A 19,845-nucleotide genomic window follows, 5' to 3' on the forward strand; every position below is an offset into this window, starting at 1 on the left:
AGCTCTCTATTTACACTAAAATCTCTTTGACAATTTCTTTCCCAGCCTCTTATGGACTGGCACTACATGCTACACAGCTAGTCATCTAGCACTGTCTGGTGGAGGGCCCACTGTGAGTCTGTCATGCAGACTGAGAGGTAGACTGCAGGTCTAGCTGGGCAGTGAGGTCACATACTTGGAGAATGCTCTTTGGCCTCTGTGGCATCTGGTTGGTTTTATCAAGGTGGTGTTTGGTTGTAATAAGGTGTTTGACGGAATAGGGAGAGGATATCTTTTCAACAAGAAAGGACAGACCAGGAAAGAGTTTAAGAACAATATGAAAAGGAAAGCTGTGGTAGAGAGGGCTTGGTTTTGGCTCTCTCCTACTTTCAGTTGAGAGAGTTTCTCTTTGGGCCACTGTGGCTCTGCATCTTTGGGGTGTTCAGGTTACAGGTTTGGCAGCAAAGTGGACAGTGTATATGTTTAGCGGTCGACAGCAGGTGCAGGAGGGGTTTTGGGGAGAATGTAGTAGGAAGCAAAGGGATCATAGTCTTCCTCTCTAAGCTCTGTCTCTCTCCCCTGCCCCTGCAGACAGCTCGGCCTGCTCTCTCTCTGCAGAGTCAGAGCTCAGGCTCCTAGCCCTCTTCTCCTTGGCTCTGGCATTCTGGAACCACACCTGCAAAAAAGATTAGTGTGAATAAATATTAGCCATTACCCTTACAAGACCAATTTCTTCCTGAAATTATCGTTTTAAAGAAATGTAGATCAAACTGCATTTATATTATTTGTATAAAATGTATATATTTTTTATATTAAACAGTTACCTGCACCACGCGGTGAGGCAGTCCCAACTCCTGGCCCAGTGCCTCACACTCGCGTCGTTTGGGGGTACGGTGGCTCCTGTAGAAGTCTCTGAGCTGGAGTACTTGGAAGTGGCTCATCTGTGTCCTTTGGCGCTGCTGCTGATGGTGGTGCTGCTGCAGAGTTTGTGTCTCACCCCAATCTGAGCTCGGACCCCCAGATCCCTCAGGACTAGGAGAACCTTGGTCAGCCATACTGGAACCCTCCTCACATGGGTACTCCTCGTCATCTTCCTCATAGTCATCATCCTCCTCTAGGTTGTTGAGATCAGTGGTTGAAGACAAAGAGATCGCAGGTGGCTTCACGGTTAACTCTTTGTTGCTGATGACATAGCCATGGTTTAGGATATGGTTGGAGGAGATAGATGGGCCTGGTCTGTCCATGACAGATGATGTAGCCATCCCAATTTGCCCATTGGATCCATTACTCATCGATAAGTTGTAGCCTGCTCTTTCAGCCTCCGCCCAGTGGCGTGACCTCATATGGGCATCCAGAGCACTCTTTACCTTGAAGAGAGCCCTGCAGAATGGACAGCGCAGGTGGTTGAAACCCAAGCTGAAACTGGATCCTGGCCCCATTGACCGGAACTGTCCTTTTCTCTCTCTGGCTCGTGTATTCTGAAACCAAACCTGTGAAAGAAAGACCAGTATGTTATAAAATTTGAAATACACAAAAGCATTAAGTCATTTTTTGTGCCTTGCTTTCTGTCCCTCTGTCTCAGAAACATTCACACATATTCAAACACAACAAACATCCATAAAGTACCTGAACCACACGTCTTGAGAGGCCTACATCACGTGCAATGCTTTCCAAGACTCCTCTGGTGGGGTTAGAGTCCAAGCTGTAGCGCTGATACAACACTTCAAGCTGTTCTGGGGTGATGGTGGTTCTCTGACGCTTATCCCTTCGGTGCTCCTCCTCAACCTCTCTACCGCCCCTTTGGCCTTCAAAACTAGTCTCCAACATAAGCTTTGAACTCTGCTTCATGGGTATCGAGGAACTTTGAGAGAGACTGGCGAGGGTGTTATTTGAGTGATCAGATAGTGTGTTTTTCATTTGTATGCCGTTTAAGTGCGAAATCATAGGATGTGTGGGATTAGAGTGCATCTGGGACATAGCACTGGAAAGCATTTGGCCAGCCATCAGGGTGTGGTTGGGGTGGAGCATCATGTAAGGCATGGTTCGGTCTGTGAAGCCCGAGTGGAGAAATTGGACCTGGGACTGAGCTGCCAGGAGGTGCCTGGTCTGATGCTCCTGCCACAGCTGGAATGATGGCAAGGCCACTGGACAGAGACTGCACTGGAACTGAGCCTGGGTTTGGGGTTGGAGCTGGCTTTTTGACTGGGGTTCAGTGGATAGGCCAGAGGTGGAATCAGGCAGCAGTGTGTGACTTGTTTCAGACTCCGGAGCAGCAGGGATGCTGGGTGATGTATCAGCAGGCTTTTCAACAGCTTGATCAGAACGAGGGCTGTGCGTATGCCCCTGGCTGGAATGAGCCATGGACAAGATGGTGGGTACTGTTTTTTGTGTAGAGGAGGAAGAGCAAGGCTGGGGTCTTTCTGGAGTACTTTCTGGACACAGATTGGGCTCATGTTGTGGAGAGGACCCTGTTTTCATGGCCTGAAATATTTCCTTACACTGCATGTCTGCATCTGAAATTCCGTTTTTAGTTTGAACAAGAGCTGGGCTCCTGTTAGCCTGAGGAGAGACTGTTATATCTTCTTGTTTCCTAGTAACAGGTGTTGGTTCACCTTTAGCTGTTGGATGCTCACTTTCTGTGCAGTGAGAGGAAGAATCAAGGGCAGGTGAGTCAGGGTTGGTGTAATACTCATAAGTGAAATCCATAGAGTTTTCATTCTGAGATTCATCTTGTCTTTCATCCCCACAGCTTTTATCCTCGTCATCATCATCATTCTTGTAGCAGCCATTTCTTTGTCTGTGAATGTTATCAAGCTGGTTCTTCCCCTCTAATCCATCGTCTGTCCCCCGGTCTTGATTTTTGCGGGCTCTCTGTCGAGCATTTTGGAACCATACAACAATGATTCTGTTAGGGAGAGATAACAGAGCAGACAACCTGTCATATTCTTCTTCTCTGGGGTAGGGAGTGCCCTCAAACACCCTCTGCAGGGTCTCCAGCTGTTGCTCCGTGAAGCGGGTCCGAGAAGAGCGTCGGCTTCTATGGGGCTCCCCTCTCTGGAGGTCTGGTGCCTGGGACTGTGGGGAGGCGTTGGCTGGAAGGCCCGGGGACAGTGAACATGGGGAAAGTGTCAGAGGCTGGTTTTGTGCTACTTCCTCTCTGGACTCCTCCAGGGCTATGGTTGGGGGGTTATTAAAATTGTAAGGGGAATCCTTGTCTCGCTGGCGCTCTTTAAATAGGGTGTTACGGAACCAGTGTTTGATGACTTTATGAGGCAGACCAGACAGAGCAGACATCTTGTTGATCTCTTCATCACTGGGGAGACTGTTAATATCAAAGTGTTTCCTCAGAACAGTCAGTTGATCCTCAGAGATTCGTGTTCGGGTTCTCCTACCCTGTTGTTCAAGTATTGTTGGGCTGACTTGGGGTTGCTGTCCTGTTTGGATGGGGCTGGGTTGGGATGATTGACCCAGCAGCGCAGGGTTGAGCTGTGGAGGCTGACCTTGCAAAGCTGGGCTGAGCTGGGGTTGCTGAGCTAGCAAAGATGGACTAAGCTGTGGCTGCTGCCCAAGAGATTGGTAGAGTTTTACCAACTCAGGGTTCACACTTGATTCTAACCAGGGTTGGGACTGTAGAGCCAAAGACTGCATCATAACTGGAGAGAGGAGAGGCAGCTCCATGGGAAAAGGAATGGGGGGAAGAGTAAGCTTAGGTAAAGACAGTGGGGGTATAGAAAGCTGGGGCAAGGGAAGAGGAAGCATAGGTATTTTGGGTAAGGAAAGAGGTATGGACTTGGGCGTTGGGGATATGGTTTGAGAAGTAACTGTAGCAGGTGTGCTTGGGATGGGTGCCTCTTGTTGTGGACATTCTTGAGAAGGAAATGGAGGAGAAGAAGGTGGGGCAGTTGGTGTTAGGTCTTTAGCTGGAGTGCATGTTTTGTTTATGGGGTCTAAAACTGAGGGTACAGGTGAGGGTGCAAGAGTTTTAACTTGAGGCTTAACTGGTTCCGGTGCTGGTTCTGATTCTGAGGATGGGGCTGGAGCTGCAGCATGGGTGCAAGTAGCTGAATTCTCCCCAGATTTAGGCTGTGTGAGGGGGTACATCTGGTCATACTGCAGCCTGTATTCTCTGGAAAACCTCTCCAGTGCAGCAGTGGGAAACAGCATCCTGTGAATGTACTCCCGGTGGCTTTTTAAAATCAAGGTATCTGAAAAAAACTTGCCACAGTCTCTACACTTTTCTTCTGTTCTACAGCATCCTTTCTCTTTGTTCGCCGATTCCTCATTGTTCTGCTTTTTCTCTAGTGGCAAACTTTCTATCTCTCGTTCTATTCCTTTGTTATCCTTGTTACAGCCTTCCATCTTTCCACCCTGTAGTTCACTAAACTCATCTCTTTCCTCCTCTGAGCACACCTCCATCTTGTTAATATCAGAGCATTCTTGTTTATCTGGTATCATATGAGTTGATATCTGCTGCTGGTGTCTGTGTCTACTTTGTATATATTGCAGTGCCAACTCATAGCCATAACTCTGCAGCAGGGCTCTAACGGGCTCCCCATTCACAGCAGCATAGGGCACTCTGGGAGGAGGACACTGCAATCCAAGAAGATTAAATGAGGAGGTTTCCTCCTTCTGACTCTCCTTTTTAACAGTAGGAACAGGCATTTCTTCTTTTTCTTCCTCAAGACTAGAATTGCTGTGTTCTCTTTCTGTCTGGTTGATGGAGGATCCACTGCAGCCTGCTTCAACCTTGGCATCACACTGCATATGATCCTTTGGTTGGCTAACAGCTGAGTTTGAATTTTGTCTCTGGGTTTGTTTCTCATCCCTTTGGGGTTGGGACTCCCTTTTAGCTTCTGTCTTGACGAGTTCTTTTGGGATGGAGTTTGCAGTTACTAACTGAGTAAGTTCTGGGCTCTTAACATTGAACTCTGTGTGAAGCTTCATGTCTCCTGACAAGTAAAAGGGCAGAAGAAGTTGCTGCTGCAGGGAGAGCAAGTTGTCTGGTGCCAAGGGGAAGTGTTGTTTAAGGAGGTTCTCTGGCCCCAAGGGAAGGTGCTGTATCATTTGGGACTGGAGCAGAGCTGTGTGTTGTTGTAACTGAGCTTGGGCCTGTGCCTGAGCCTGGGCTAACTGCTGCTGTTGTATTAGCATTAGCTGACTTCTTGATGCTAGAAGCTCTGCCACTCTCTTTTTAGCCTGTTTGCTGTCAGTAGGGTTAGAAAGGGTTGGCTGGGCCTCAGCTGCTAAGCCCAGGCCTAATAGCGAAGAGGTTGAAGAGCTTACTACATCTGGCCTCTTGGTGAAAGGCAAACTCTTGGGTGTTTCCTCTCTGGTGGTAGCAGCCTGAGTAGCAGTAGTGGGGACTGACACTGGAGCAGCTACACTAGATGCTGGGGTCTGTGGAGCTGAATTCTGGGCAGCACGAGCTCTAGTCTGATGAAGAACAGAGCGAAGATGTATGTCAAGTGTGGAGCTCTGGCTATAGCCCACTCCGCACAATCGGCAGCGGTAGGGCCTAGGATCTGGGCCACGAGGAGCCTCTGGGGCAGCCACACCTGTGCCAGAGTCCTGCAGGGCTCGTCTGGCCCGGTGGAGATGGGACACAGAGTTATAGTGGACCAGAAGAATGGTTTTCTGGGTGAAAGATTCAGAGCATATGGTGCATTTATAGGGCCTGGTTGGATCCAGATAGCGGTCCATTGTGGGGTTGGAGCTCTTTTTAACAAGAGAGCTGGAACTAGGTTCTGATATGATCTCCTCATGTGGCCCTTTCTCTGGCTCAGTTAAATCCTCACCCCCATCAACTTCACCAACCATGTCCTTCTCTTTAAATGTAACTTCTTTTTGTTCCTCCTTTCCCTCCATGACAAGTGCTTCTTCCTCTATCTCTTCATCCTCACCCTCTCCTGCTTCTTGACCCACTTGAGGTGATAAACTAAAATCTTGTTGAACTAAATTCCTACTATGCTCCATGCATTGCGCAGTATGAGGTGGTAAGAGTGTATTCTGCCCCTGTGTGTTCTCCAGCTGTGAGTGTGTGTTCTGTATGTGTCTCTGCAGGGCCTCCTGACTGCGGCATTGTCTTGAACAGAGGGGGCACTCTGTCGCCGCCCTCATGGCATGGTACTGCCAGTGCAGCTGGAGCTTCTCCTGAGTGGGGAACGCCAGGCTGCACCTGCTGCAACGGAACCGGTAACCATGGCGATCAGAAAGGGGAGGGAGATCGCTGGATGGGGAGGTGGGCGGGGAGGAAGGGGGGATCTGAGTTGGGGACTGAGGAGCCAGTCTGCCATTGGAAGGGTGAGTGGTGTTGTCTTCTAGGGGTGGGGTGAGTAGAGCTGTGACATCTTTGGGTGCGGCTACATCTCCCTCAGTGTTCTCCTCTGAAATGCCTGCAAAATGCATAAAAATAGTGATTGTGAATTTAAATATATTTTGCAATAACATTGGGCCAACAAGACAATGTGTTTTGAACAAATGGCCATGACATGGTTTGGTATTTATGATTATTTAATTAGTATCTAAATTGTGGTCAGTTTTATCATGCATTTTATACCAACCTTTGTTATTCTTGGTGTTTTTATTTTTAGTATCATCTGTGCACAACTCTGTCTGTGGTTCTGTCTGCAGCTGAGGCTGCGGTTGTTCCATGGATAGAGTGACCTGGAAGAAAAGAAATGCGACAGTCTGTCAGTTTTGGTTTTATTGCCAGCTACACTATGTGTTGTTTTACCAATTCAGACTAAAAGAAATATGGGATATTACCATATTTTCTTAATCTGACATTATGAATAAAACATGTTTAATTGTACAGCATTGTATTAGCAAGCAAATATCGATATATATAAACCGAGAGTCCCTGCACACCCTGTCCAAATATCATAAAACATTAAAGTGTGAATCTGTGAGTGTATCGTTACATCTTGCACCTGCCTGCACAGCAGTATAGACAGCAAGGCACATCAATTTGGTAATAAGTGTATATGGTTGAGATATGTGGGTCTGCCCTTCAGTTCCTACGACACCCTCCAACATGCCCCGAGGGTTTAATAAAACTTTACTGAGCTGAATAATGAATTTATTTAAAATCATTCTTCATATAGAAAACCTCCATCTCCACAGCTTCAAGCACTGAGAGCAAATACTATATCTATGCGAACAGCTAGCTACCCTAAGGAAAGGACAGACAGCTAAAGATGAGATTTACATGACAAGAGTTTTCTCTGCGTAACAGCTTCATAAGAGAGAAAGAGAAGAACCACCCCACACACACACACACACACACACATACACACACACACACTGCAGAGAAAACTGAAGGTCAGGCTTAATCTAGAGAGCATAATTGGAAAGCAAGGTACATAATGGCCATCATCACCTCAGTCTGAATTAATGAACCTCAATTACTATCAGAGAGAGTGAGGGAGGGGTAGGAGGGGAAGAAGGGAGGATGATGGTGAGGGGGGGTAAGGGGTGTAGAATATGAAAAAGAGAGGGAGCAGGGCGAGGGAGGAAGGAAGTATGGGGCAATAAACAAAAAAAAACTGCTTCAGAGAGAGAGAGTGAGTGAGTGAGTGAGTAAGGGAGGGGTAACGCATAAGAAATTGAGAGAGAGCTTGGGAGAGACAGAAAGGGAGGGGCAGGGACAGAGATTGCTGAATAGGAATGATAGGAGTAGCTGGAGGGGGGAGAAAGGGACAGCAGAGGGGAGAAAGGGTGAAAAGCAGTCAGTCAAGTGGAGGCGAAGAGCGCAAGAGACAAAGGCCACTTAGCATACGGGCCAGGGAGATGGAGGATGGTGATGTGGATAGATGACCAGTCTTTGTTAGTTGGAGAGACACAGTAAAAAGCATGGGGGCCCCTTTTTAGCTTGACTGCACTTCTGGTAATAGAGGGCTACTTAAACATGCATTATAGAAAGACTGGCTTTCCCCTCACTCACTCAGTCAAACCCTCGCTCTTCCACTCTAAAAGTCGCGCATACACATACACACAGAATGCACGGCTGCATCAAAGATGATAGCGGGGAGCTACTTAAACATGCATTAAAAAAAAGCGCTGCCTTTCTCTCTGGTGCCTTCTTAATGGAATTGTCTCCCTACATTTCACTCTCTCCCATCCCCCATCGCTTTGCCTTCTCATTTTCTTTTGCTTCCTGACGAACGCAAATATAACAAATACATACTTGGATACACTTACTGTGCTGATGAGCTTGTCTACACAGTCCTGCGCCACACTGTGCACATGTGTGAGATGCTGTTGAAGCTGTGTGTATGGGAGTTTAACCTGGCACAAAGGGCACTGGACAGTCTAGAAGAGAAGAGAGAAAAGAAGAGAGAAAAGTTAGAAAAATGGTTAATAAAATGAATTAGGAGGATGCAAGAGAGCACTGATGTGCATGGGTTTGTGGGATTACACAAGCAACTGCCAGGTCTTCTAATCTAGAAATTCATTTATTGTGTCTGTTGTTACATTTTATATTCACATGGATATACTGAAATTATTAAAATGTGTCAACTGCTCACCTGCTGGTTCTCATTTTGCTGGTGTATTCTGGGGCGTTTGGTTGAGATGGAGTTTTCCATTTCTTCACATCCTGAGGATGGACGTTTGACTGGGGGCGATGACTCCCTCTTTTCTCTTTCCTTCCCCCTAGTTTCTTCTTCAAGTAAAAATGTATATGAACATGTAAATAGATTGATATTTACTATATATGTAATAAATTATCATACTATCATTTGAGTTTACTATAATATGTTGTTGAATGTGTTGACATGAAGGCATGAAACCCTACCTGTCTCCTCAGAAATATGCTTCTCCCCCAAGTTACATGTGTCTTTGGTTGTGTCCAAAGGACCAGTGGTGGTCTCACTGGAAGTTTCCATATCCTCACTGAGCTCTCCTGGGAGGCGACGACACATATAATTATGTTACACAAACATTGTGCTTCATACAATACGTTCTCACAGACTATCAGGCTAATTTGCAGTTTATAGTATTTTCTAGATAGCATCCTTCAAAAAGACAGATGTCTTTGGATCACACTTCTTGCTTGTCTCCATACACTATTGATCAAGTATTGATTCTCCATTAGATTCTCCTCAGAGGTGAAGTAGAGGTAATATGGATTTACAACACATCAGTTCACCTCTATAGGTCTTAATCCACACAGACAAATCACAGGATACACTCAATTCACAACTGAAGTGTTGAACTACTCATTTTATGTGTTGTGCCAGCAGCTCACACACTCCAGACGATGTAAATTCAGTGTTTTATCTTGAACAGACTGCAGACTGGTGATTAGCCTCCACCTCCCCCATACTTGTCCAGGGGATTTGTATTGATCAATTGATTAGCAGGTGCTAGTTAGCTGTTGTCAGGGGTTATTGGGGATATAACAAGGATGTGTATCGACTAATCAATTTACTTGATCAATATCTCAGCAACAGCCATTACTCATTTTCTCCCTCTTTTCATCTTAATCCCGTCTGCTCTCTAATGTCAGGAAGCACATGTGACATGAAATCAAATAGACTCACACAATTCATATTCTCACCTGTGTCACCGTCAGGGCTTTTCCTGATGGTAAAAATGGCTGCCAGTTCCTCTCCGCCCATTGGCTGCAGCTGTAGCAGCCCTTCCCTCTGCTGATGGGTTGGGGTTTGACTGTGTTTCAGGACTTGGAGTTTGGAAGAGGAGGAGTGGTTGCATAGGAGACAATGGAACAGCCACGAACCTCCATCAACCTCACCATCATACTGCTGCAGGAACTAAAAATAATGAGGTAGAAAAGGAGCGAAAGCACTTAAATTATTATGGTTGGACAACAGTTCATAAATCTAGTCTGATTATCATGAATTGCTAAATACATTTTTATTTCAAATGCTTCTTGCAGGTCCAAAGACAAAGGGGTTATTATTGAGAGTGTACTGACTCTGTAAACCCGGACGCTGGCCTCGTGGTGTGAACTGAGGGAATGTCCTCGTAGCTTCTCCAAACTGCTGGTCACGTAGTCACACAGGTTGCACCTCAGCTGGACGGGGTTGCCCTTAGCAATAAGGGCAGCCCCCTCCTGACCCCTGTCTCCACCCTCCTGGAGGTGAGCAGCAAGCTGGTACCGGGTGCGGTGTCTGTCAGTCTGACAGTGTAAGGAGAAGTTAGCCCTCAGCGGGGTGGTGTAGCCACACAGCCTGCAGTGGCAGCCACCAGCGACCAGGGAACACCACTCAGACTGGGGCAGAGAGCGAGGGGCGTTCAGGTGCTGCTCCACAGACTCTAAGCTGTCGGACGAAAAGCAGGAGCAGACAAGGCATTGAAACACTCCCTGGGAGAGGGGTCCAGTGGGGGACAGAGATGGGGCTGGAGGGGGTGAGGGAGACGGGGAGGGAGAAGGGGTCAGTGTAGACCCAAGGGTGACTGGCTGTTCTGCGACTTGTTGACTGGTCAGTCGCATGTTCAAGGAGAGCTCAGCGCCTAAAACACAGAGAGAAACCCTGTAAGCATTCAGACATTTTTCAAACTTTTCATCTTTGATTACAGCGAGATGATGTGATGCATTACTCACCTGTGTTTTGAAGGTGTTTAAGCTGCGGGGCAAGGCTCCTGCAGTGAGACAGATAGTAACCTCTCTGGAGCCGTAGCATGTTATGTGTGTGTTTCTCGCTGGTGGTGTGTATGCGCAGGTTGCGGGCAATGCTGGTCTCATAGTCGCACACATCACACCGCCACCGCTTACCATGAGAGTGAGAGTGTGCAGGTGGTGTAAGCTTGGTGGGCTGGGAAGCAGGCGTGGGAATAGAGAGTGGGAGCTTGTATGCAGGCTCATCCACTGCGTGACCGTTGGAGGAGCTGCTATTGTTGGTAGTGTGAGGAGTGTGCATGTGACCATTCGAGTGTCCCCCAGTTTGAACGTTGTTAAGGTGTTTATCCGACTGCATGTGTATGCTGAGGTTGCCTTTCGATGAGGTAGCATAGTCACACACCTCACAGCGGTAGGGCTTGTAGCCACAGGCGTAGGTTTCACCACGGGCCAAGCGAGGATGGGCTTTCCCCGAACTGCAATATCCACACACACCTCGTGTTGCACCTCCACACACACACTTTCCCCCAGAGGCACCGCACACACACTGGCCTCCCGTCTCCGGATGTTTCTCTTTCATGTGGACTTGCAGTGTATGCTGAGACTTATAATGCCAGTTACACTTGGGGCATTTCAGTGTCTTGCAGGAATTGCGTGAGTGCATTATGGTCATGTGGCTAGTCAGTGAATTAGGAGAGAGGTCTTGGTTGAGGTTTTTAAGGACAGCTTCTTTCTGTTCTTCTTCTTTGTCTCTCTCATCATCCACCTCTGTGTCTAGCTGGCTGTCATTTGGTTCTGGAGCTTTGGCACCATCTCCATTGGAAATGGAAGAGTGAGGAACCCCTGCCGGCCAGTCATCCTCAGCAGGTGTACTGGCAGGCTCCGTACCTGCCAGTGGAAAAGCCAGAATAGACTGCTGGGATTTAAAGCTCTGAGGAAACCCAGAAATCCAGCCCTGATCTCCCTTAATGTCTTTTACCTCTGTCTCGCTCAGCAGGGCAGAAGAGGAGAACGGACAAGTGAAGTGCTTTGGAGAGGTGGAAAGAAAAGGGGAGGGCTTTGGAGAGGTGGAAGGAGCGGGGGAGGGCTTTGGAGAGGCGGCTATTTTGCTGTCGAGTGTGCCACTGGCCTTTGCAGTGCTGGAAGAAGAGCTGTGCTGGCTCTGTTGAGGTAATAAAGAACATTTGGATTTGGTTTGGCTTTGGTTTGAGATGGCCTCCTCCTCTTCCTTCTCCTCCTCTCCGCCTCGGCTGCTAAGGGCTGCTGGGAGGCCCCCTGTAACTGACGCCTCTCCCGCACCTACATGCACCTCCCCTTCTTCCTTCCTTTGCCCTGACAAATATCCCTCTCCGAAGTCTTCCTTCATCCCCTGCTTTTGACACGCTCCATTCTCCTGTGAATGTCGGCCTCCTTCTTTCTGCTCACCTCCCTGGGTCTCTTCTCTAGCCTGGGACCCCTCTGCGCCCTCCTCCTCCTGCTGAGGCAGGGTCAGGGGCTCTTTGGCAGGGGCCATGGCTGAGGTATGAGAGGATGACCCCTGCTCAGGAATGACCGCCAGGGTCAGGAGAGGAAGAGATAAAGCCTGGGGACTGAGGTCAGCATCTCTCTCCTCTCCTCCCCCTCCATCCCCTCCTCCTCCCTCACCGCTGTCCATACCAGAGGCTACAGCTGCCACGCATTACTTCCCCACCTGTGTGTTTCAGATACAGAGAAGGAGAAGAAGAGAGCAGGACAGACAGAGACAGCAGAAAAGTGAGGGGAAAAGAGTAGGAAATGAAATACATGAGTCATGTAAATAATATTGCATAACAGTGGAGGCCATTGATTACAGTCCCAGGATAGCATCTGTTCAATACAGCCTTCACAGTGTGCAATACAGAGGCTGGTTACTCAGGGGTTAGCGTTAGCCCTTAATGGGAAAATCAATAGCATGAGCGCTAAACTAGGTAGAGGAATGCGGGTAAAGGCTACGCAGGAGGTCTGTAATATTCCTCAGGGGATCGGATTAAATAAAGAACAGAACGCTTCTGAGCTAAAGGGCTTCCACTAAATTGCCACACTTAGATAAAGGCGGATAAATGAACAGTTTTTAAAGCCACTGTATCATTCTCTATATCTTTTGCTGTGAATTAGAGCAGAGATATTAGGTGTGGAAACAGGATCTCTGCTTAGCAAGAGCCATTTTATAACACGTAGTGCAAACACAGGACACAGTAAAACAAACACCTGTGTAATCTTTTAGTCCAAAATACAACAAATACTTGTGTGAAGCAATTTTTGCTGAGATTTCAGACGGGTGTTTATTAAAATCTGTTGCAATTTTTGAAGCAATTGTTTGTGGTGTTGCAGTGTATTATATTTTGACCTCTCCTCATTGTGTGTGTATAATATTGTGTCCCATTGCTTGCACACTACAAACACACCCAGACACAAAATAATGAATCCCTTTTTGTAATAAACTGAAACTTTATGTATTTAGTCAATAATGGTTGAGTGTTTAAAAACATTTAAAGGAGAGTTTTAAAATCTGTATATTTTAAGACTGCATTTCCTCGGCTTTTGAAAAATGGTTTTAATGAAACTAGCAAAAGGCTATGACATTTTATCATACGTGAATGACCATAACCATTCAAGTTAATCCTTGAAATTTCCAAAAATTGAGCAGTGAGGTTGCACAAAGAGTCTGAAACACCAGCACAATCATGCACCACTACAGAGGTTTTCCTAACAAATAAATCGGGCCTCCCTCCTCTTCGGTTTCTGACTGACAGATGGATGCCAGATGAGACAGATACATCTCTCTTACTCTGTGTGTCTCATTACTGACCTTTTTTAATCAAGGAGAGACCTTAATGTACCCTTTCACCTTCTCCTTCAACCAACCAACCCCCTCCTCCTCCTCCTCAAACACCCTCTCTCTCCCTCTCTCCTGTAGCCACCCCCTCTCCCCTCTCTGCACCTTAAAGATATATGGCTCATATCGGCACTCTGATAGTGCTTTAATGTACTGTGTTTATGTCACAGGCCACAGACCCTTGCCCACTGCAGCTGTCCACTGTCCTGCTGGATAGCGCTGAGGGGCTGGGCCTGCCTGCCAGCAGCTGAGAACAGTCTCTAATCTGATAAAGATTTTCATTTACACTGCAATCAATAACTTGGGTCTATCGGCAATGTAACTATTTATACAAACATTCCTGGCTCTCTATCGATCACAAGTACGGGAAACCATCATTTAACAACCTGTGTGTGCATCAGTGTGTGTGTGTGTGTGTGTTAATAAGCGTACATCCTGTTGTGCACTACAAACTGATTCTGATATTGTCAATTAAGTGCACACACACAAAACACCTGATATTTAACATGCATATTAGAAATTGTTTGAAAATATTAATACACGAGATATCTTTGTTATTGGGTGTGCATAATGCAGATTGCGCAACATAAAATGATAACAAAAAGTGTGTTCCCTGAATCTCTATCTTAGGCTGGTGCTGGTGTGTGTGTGTGTGTGTGTGTGTGTGTGCGTGTGTGTGCGTGTGTTAAGAACAGAGAGAAACACCCCTGGTGTGAAGGGGGAGAGAGAAAGAGACAGAGAGAGAAGAGTTGTGTGGCTATACTTTAGGAAAATGCATTTTGTTTGTCATTAAAGGACGTGGACGTGGACAAATACTGTTTTGAACGCAACTGCTTTGCGTGAGGACCCATTGGACCACATACAGTCTCAAGGTAATGACACTAAGCCGTGTTTTACTACATTTACAAGCGGGGCTGTTGGAGAATACCGGGCGGGCAGCGGCTTGAAGTTCACTCCCCGTCTCAGTCCGTGTTGTCAAGCCACTGACCGACATTCAGCCTCCAGACTACTTCAGCCTTTGTTTACAGTGGACCGCAGCGTACCACACTCCGATTCAGCTAAACCGAGAGTAATCGCGTTCAGTAACCAGTAACAGGTGACTCAATGCACAAACAGATCGACAAAAAGCTTGATTTGTGCGAATTTACAGGCTGCACTGACCAAACACCCCCCCACTCCTCCCCACCGCCGGGTCGCTTCCTCCCAGGTCCCTTTAATATCGTAAACAAATGGCAGACTTACATTTCTGCAGCGGCTCTGGTACAAAGCTCCGTACGCTGAATGTGTAGTAGTCCAGAAAACAATCGTATAGAGAGCCCACTCATTCCTTATGAATGATCCTCTGCGTTTTTACGGAGCCAGGAGGGAAAAAAATGGGGAGAGGGAGAGAGAGCAGCGGGGTCCAAGTTGTTACCAAACAACAGTGTAATTAAAGCTACATATAGGCTGTAGTAAACAGAAGATGGGGGACGGAGGGGTTTGTGCGAGCTCCAGAGGTAGAATGAGTTCTGATCACTGTGGGGGGAAAACACTTGGCTCTTTATTCCTGCTAATTAGTTTCCTTCAAAAAATGGCTGAGATTACGCCCAGTGCGCATGTGCGTAATTGCGCAGACACCGCTAATTAGCCCGTTTGGATCAATAGGATTCCGCGAGAGAGAGAAAGAGAGGGAGGGGGGGAAGAGGGAGGGGGAGAGGCTACAGGGGGACGCATAGAGAAGAGGAAAATATTAAAAAGTACGAGAAAATACAGCTGAAACGTTGAATTTTTAATAACAGACGGAACATTATGGCTAAAAATGCCAATAACACATTATACATGGACATTAAGCCAAATTTCAGCTGATCTAAAAATGTAGACAGAAGACAATATAGCAGAAAAATCACCAAAGAGACATACGCTAATAAAAAAAAACACTAAGTGAAATAAAGTAAATATGGACAAAAAAAAGCAGACAAATTGGCTTCTCAGAAGAATATTATGACGCCAGAAAATCTGACACAAAATGCGACACTATCACCGTGATTCACTATTGAGGACTACAGACACACTGCAAGGCCCTGGAGGATTATTTTAGGAATATCATATTGACATTTTGTTTGAGATGAAGCACGGGTTAGACGGGTCAGATGTCGGCATTATGTCCCAGACTTAAAATGCATTCTTTTCATGAAATATTTGAATTTCTGTGTGACAGCCCTCTTGCTTTGGGGAAAGTTGTACCCTGTAATCGTAAGGTTTGGGCAGACAAATATTCTCGTCTGACAAAGAGATCTAAAAAAAAACAAGAAAAAAAGAAAAAAGAAAAATGCTTAAAACAAAAAGACAAAAAGTCTCGTCTATATGTGTTGGGGTATGAAAGGAGACATTGCACCCTTGCTTGTTTTTTGAACTGAGGCTGCAGGTCTGGGTTTCGGGCTTCATTTTCTCAGTTTTGGAAAACAAAAACACATTTAAGCCTAGATTGGTGTCCATTTCTGTGTTTGTCATCACAGAAGACCTTTAGTCTTTTTTTTTCCTCTGGTCCGGCCGTCCCATCCTCGCCACTCGGGTCTATTGTTATGATAATACTATTGTGAATTTCACCCTGGATATGCAATCTGTCGATCGTCCATATTTTAGAAGGTGAACACTCCCTTTATTTATATAGGATCAAATGGTACCTTTTCACTTTATTGGCCTTTGATTGTAAAAAGCTGATCTCGTCCTTATTTAAGAATTGTATAAATACACATTTGAAAAAGGTACGTAAGGCTTCAATGTTACAGCAAAAAGTCCTTGTGGAAAGAAATGATAGGAATATTATAGTATTAACACAGCAGGTAAAAGAGGCTACAGCATTAACTGCAGCAAGGTTACTATCAGTTCACTGTTGCGTGAAACAACCGCACTACAAGGCCATATCGTAATAGTATATGAATATTAATGACATTTCGTTATGTTGGTATTGAATGCACTGACATTTTGATTTTGGTTTTGTCTTGGTTTGGTTTGATTATTTTCTTGCATTTGTGAAACTGTAAATGTGGCAAGAATCGATGCATTTGGTCAATGAAGTGCCAAATCATTTGCGTCTACGTTTTGTGGAACATCCAATAATTATTTTACGATTTGACAACGTTTAAAGGGATTGTCTGCCACCAAGCAAAGATCGCAGGTTATCACAAACATAAACCAGTGACTGTCCTCGTGCCAACATGGATATTTTCTGTTGTTGTTGTTGTTATGTTATGGCTGCAGTCAGAACGGTGACAATTTAATGTCATTTTATGATCATTTTAACGTTAGTCCATATCACCAAGTTGTGTGTCACTGCATTGTGTGTGTGTGTGTGTGTGTGTGTGTGAGAGAGAGAGAGAGAGAGAGAGAGAGAGAGAGAGAGAAGAATCTGCAAGGTGTGTCCGTGCATTTCTGGATTTGAGTAAAAAAAAATGTGAAAATGTTAATTGAAGGTAAAGCAATATGGACATCTGCTGTTTGAGAATCTGTTTGTTCTTACATGTGCATACGTTGTTTTTTTTACACTGTATTGTATTTACAACATATCAAATGTGTGCTCATTTTATACATGTCAAAGAATAAGCAATAAACAGATGTGATGTTGGGGGGAAAAAGCAATTTGGCTGTGATCATTTTGCTTTGATTTTAGATTATGTAGCCTATTTGAATTTCATGATAAACAAATGATCTTTTACACTAAAGTGCTGTGACACAATAATAAAATGCTTTCAAATGTTCCTTTGTATTATTTGCATTGCTGGTTATTGTTGTACATTTTCCCATTTGTATTTGAATTTGAAATTGCATTTTATTGTCCCCCATTTAAAACAATGAAAAGGCAAGTGAACACACACACATTTGATTGTCTACGTTTGTGTGTGTGAGGAAAGTGTCATATACTGAATGTTTGTGGTTCACAATTAATATACACAGAAATGCACAGTCCTCACATGAAGTCACATTTTCACAGAACGGAACAGAATAATTCTCCTGATTGGTTTAAACGTACGCCTTGAGAAAGTTCAGCGCAGATGTGAGAGGAGACGCTCTCCCTGGCTGGCACTGCGAGTTCATTTCCGTAGTGATAAATATAGAAGTCAAATATTTTACTGATATTAAAACTCTCATGTGAGTGTACATTTACATTTACAATTTGCACACACACACTCTCTCGCTCTCTTGCATACACACTTGCATAACATGCACAGGCCGCACTGTAAAATGCACCACGCTTTCCATGCCCTCAGGTGTATGCCAGGGGTTGTTGTTTTCACTGTAATATATAGTTAGCCCTTCCACCAATTTACCCTGTCAGTGCTAATGGGGCAATTAACCACTGTGATACCCCCCAGGCAGAAGGAGAGCCAAAAGCTCCCCAACTCCAAACTTGTCTTTATGACATTTATATGACAAAATGTGGGGGAAGCTGGGGACCCATCTGACACCTTGGAGGGTCCTTAATGTCACTCCCTCCCTTGCCCCCGCCCCTTTCTGCCCCAGGGTATGGCACTGAGTGGGAAGTGTAATACATCATGTATAGGAGAGGCTCGGGCCTCGTCCAGGACGGAGAAAACTTTGTACTCTGCATCCAAAGCGTCCGTGGGGCAACTGTGATTTACACACTGCGTCCACTGTATGAGAGTGAACGTAAACTGGCCTTCATAATACGCCATACACACACAAACACACTCCCAACTTGACCTCTCCCTTCATTTAAGCCTTTTTGGTGTCTATAAGTCTCTCCATCTTTGTGTCTGCTCACATTCCCCCTGTCCTTCTTACATCCCCAAGGAGGCAATAACCTCCCTAGCAAGTGCTTCCCCTTGAGCCGTTGTCATAGTAACTTGTGGGCTGGTCGACATGACAACCCCACCATGGTCCAGAGATAGATGATAGGCCAGAAATGGGGAGGGAGAAGGCACATGGGGGATTTGCACCCCCTTTAATTTGGTTTGCCTGATTCTGATTCAAAATGTTTTTTTTCCTCTCCCTCTGAGGGTGAGGCTCATTCAGCATCAACCTGCTTTACATTTATACAGGTACACAGCCTGCAAATACGGCCGGCCTCTGAGCGACGCCACTAAACTGTTACCTGCATTCCTCTATGGTACCTGGAGGGACATTGTTTAGGGAGAAAACAATATTTCCCAACCTTGTTTTAGTCCCATTAATGCTAAAAAAAAAAATTGTAATAGTAAAAATATGAATTAAATATTTATTTCTCTTCTCCCTACAACAGACCTGCCATTTTCTTCGAAAGGAAATGAATATAAACGGTGAGTGCAGGAAACGGTGTGTTTTTACACTTAAACCCAGTCTGCTATTTACTGTTACCACCAAATTCCTTAGGAGAAAATGCAGATATTTGAAAGCCCAAGAGCATAAACAAATTAAACCCCCATCTTCCCAAGCCTCCTTTGTCGTACCACGAGGTAAACACGTTCAGTATTGCTGCATTTCCGTCTATTAAACTTGCTGTCTGTGGAAGAGGATTCATGGCTCCTCAAACTAAATGAAAAAATGTGAATTTCCCAGAACATTTACTGACGTATGTCTTACATTTAAATGTAAGACATACGTCAGTAAATGTAAGGCACTAGCGATAATAATAGTTGATAGTTTACCTAGTAGATTTGCACAAATACATTTCACCTATTTTTTCCATTTCTTCTATTTATCTCAGCTGTCCTGTTTTTCATAACGGGCCCATAGGATGGTCCTTCAAGGGGAGGACTCGGTGAGAAGAACCATCCTCACTAAATCCTGAGCGAGATGATGAATCACAACCAGCTCCAGGGGTGCTGCCCCTCAGCTGACCCTGATCTCTGACCCCTGTGAAGAGGGTAGCAGACAAAAAGAGATGTTTCCCATAAGGATCAATACTATTATTAATCAGGACTATTAAATATATATTATGTATCAAATGTTTGTATATATCATATATACATATAATACCTTAACAGAACAATATACATTAAGTCCAGTCAAGTATTTTAGGCCTAAAATATAAAAACAAAATGGAAAGAGCTGAATGATAAATGAGTTGAACACATTTCACCACTCATCCAAGATGTTTTAAGATTCCAGGGGTGAATATTTCCTTGGCTTTAAACCTTGTTCTCCAGAAACTGCAATATAACATTGTTTGATTTTAAATAAATATATGTTGTTATATGTATATCAGATTTACTTTTTAATTATTTTACATTGTACTTACTACCTTAAGGATAGAAATAATTTTGTAAAGACAGACTTTGAGGTGCATTTTTGTCTTTGACATGTGTGTGTGTGTGTGTGTGTGTGTGTTTGTGTTCAGAAACTGACCTACCTTCATGACATGTTACAGAGACCTCCAAATTCACTTCTGTACAATAACTGAAAAACTAATTTTCTGCCTCAGGTGCCTTCTCACCTACAGCTACACGGTTTG

At 45.1% G+C, this 19,845-nt stretch overlaps 1 protein-coding gene across 1 annotated transcript; it reads right to left on the reverse strand.

Moving 5' to 3' along the window:
• Window positions 1-538: 538 nt before the first annotated feature.
• LOC139286625 (zinc finger homeobox protein 3-like) lies at window positions 539-12,215 on the reverse strand. The gene is given in 10 exon segments (XM_070907495.1): window positions 539-655; window positions 804-1,469; window positions 1,606-6,371; window positions 6,462-6,642; window positions 8,179-8,289; window positions 8,505-8,641; window positions 8,774-8,881; window positions 9,539-9,752; window positions 9,917-10,455; window positions 10,547-12,215. Coding segments are annotated over 10 exon segments (8,508 nt in total).
• Between the last annotated feature and the right edge of the window lie 7,630 nt (window positions 12,216-19,845).

The sequence above is a fragment of the Enoplosus armatus genome, chromosome 6, assembly GCF_043641665.1.
Source record: "Enoplosus armatus isolate fEnoArm2 chromosome 6, fEnoArm2.hap1, whole genome shotgun sequence".
In the NCBI taxonomy this organism is placed as follows: Eukaryota; Metazoa; Chordata; class Actinopteri; order Centrarchiformes; family Enoplosidae; genus Enoplosus; species Enoplosus armatus.